Source organism: Penaeus monodon, chromosome 15 (assembly GCF_015228065.2).
Source record: "Penaeus monodon isolate SGIC_2016 chromosome 15, NSTDA_Pmon_1, whole genome shotgun sequence".
In the NCBI taxonomy this organism is placed as follows: domain Eukaryota; kingdom Metazoa; phylum Arthropoda; class Malacostraca; order Decapoda; family Penaeidae; genus Penaeus; species Penaeus monodon.
This window is the reverse complement of record NC_051400.1, coordinates 27515138-27515804: the sequence shown is the minus strand read 5'-3', so window position 1 is coordinate 27515804 and position 667 is coordinate 27515138. Positions and strand designations below refer to the sequence as shown.

Below are 667 nucleotides of genomic sequence, written 5' to 3'. Positions count from 1 at the left end.
AGTTTTAGCTGTAGATCCTGATATGTAGGTTCTGCATTTAGCTTATTAAGGTAATTATAGATAGCCAAAGATACAACGATGAATATATTTTTGGTCAGATTGTACTCTGGAATCACAGTCTGATGCCAGGCAGATGATCACTTTTTAAATAATTATGAGTCTAGTATGTGCACACCAGTATCTGCATTTATCTTTTATAATTTCAGATCAAAGAAAAACAAATCAAAACCACAAATATGATGCAACAAAACCTCAGTCATTCATCAAGATCAAAATACCTAAATAACCTTGAAGACTTTCTGGAAACAGCAAGAGACAGTTTGAGAAATTTTACAGAGACACTGGGATGGTCTGAAATAAAGGATGTGACGGATGTGCCTTCAGTAAGTCCCTTAGTCTTTGAATGTAATTTAGGTAAGAAGATGTTGTTGAGTCATTGTAATGCCTAATTTCTTGTAATGATGCAGAAGATCCTTTTGGCAGTATTTTAGTCTAATTGTAAATTATTTTGATATTTCATCACCATTTGTTGAGTACTTGTTTTTCATCAATATTTTTCATTTGGAAATGAGGAATCAGTGATTAGGTGTAGACAATTATTTGTTTTTTTTCTAGTATTGTCTTTATATAGAATCATACTAAAAGTATAGAGACAAAATGAGATTAC

At 31.5% G+C, this 667-nt stretch overlaps 1 protein-coding gene across 1 annotated transcript in view; it reads left to right on the top strand.

The window, feature by feature from the left end:
• LOC119581874 (U11/U12 small nuclear ribonucleoprotein 48 kDa protein-like) overlaps window positions 1–667 on the top strand; it is a gene marked incomplete in the record, with an annotated part of 23705 nt that overhangs the window by 1542 nt on the left and 21496 nt on the right. Inside the window, 1 exon segment of the mRNA XM_037930030.1 lies at window positions 207–383. Coding sequence (XP_037785958.1) covers window positions 237–383 — 147 coding nt within the window.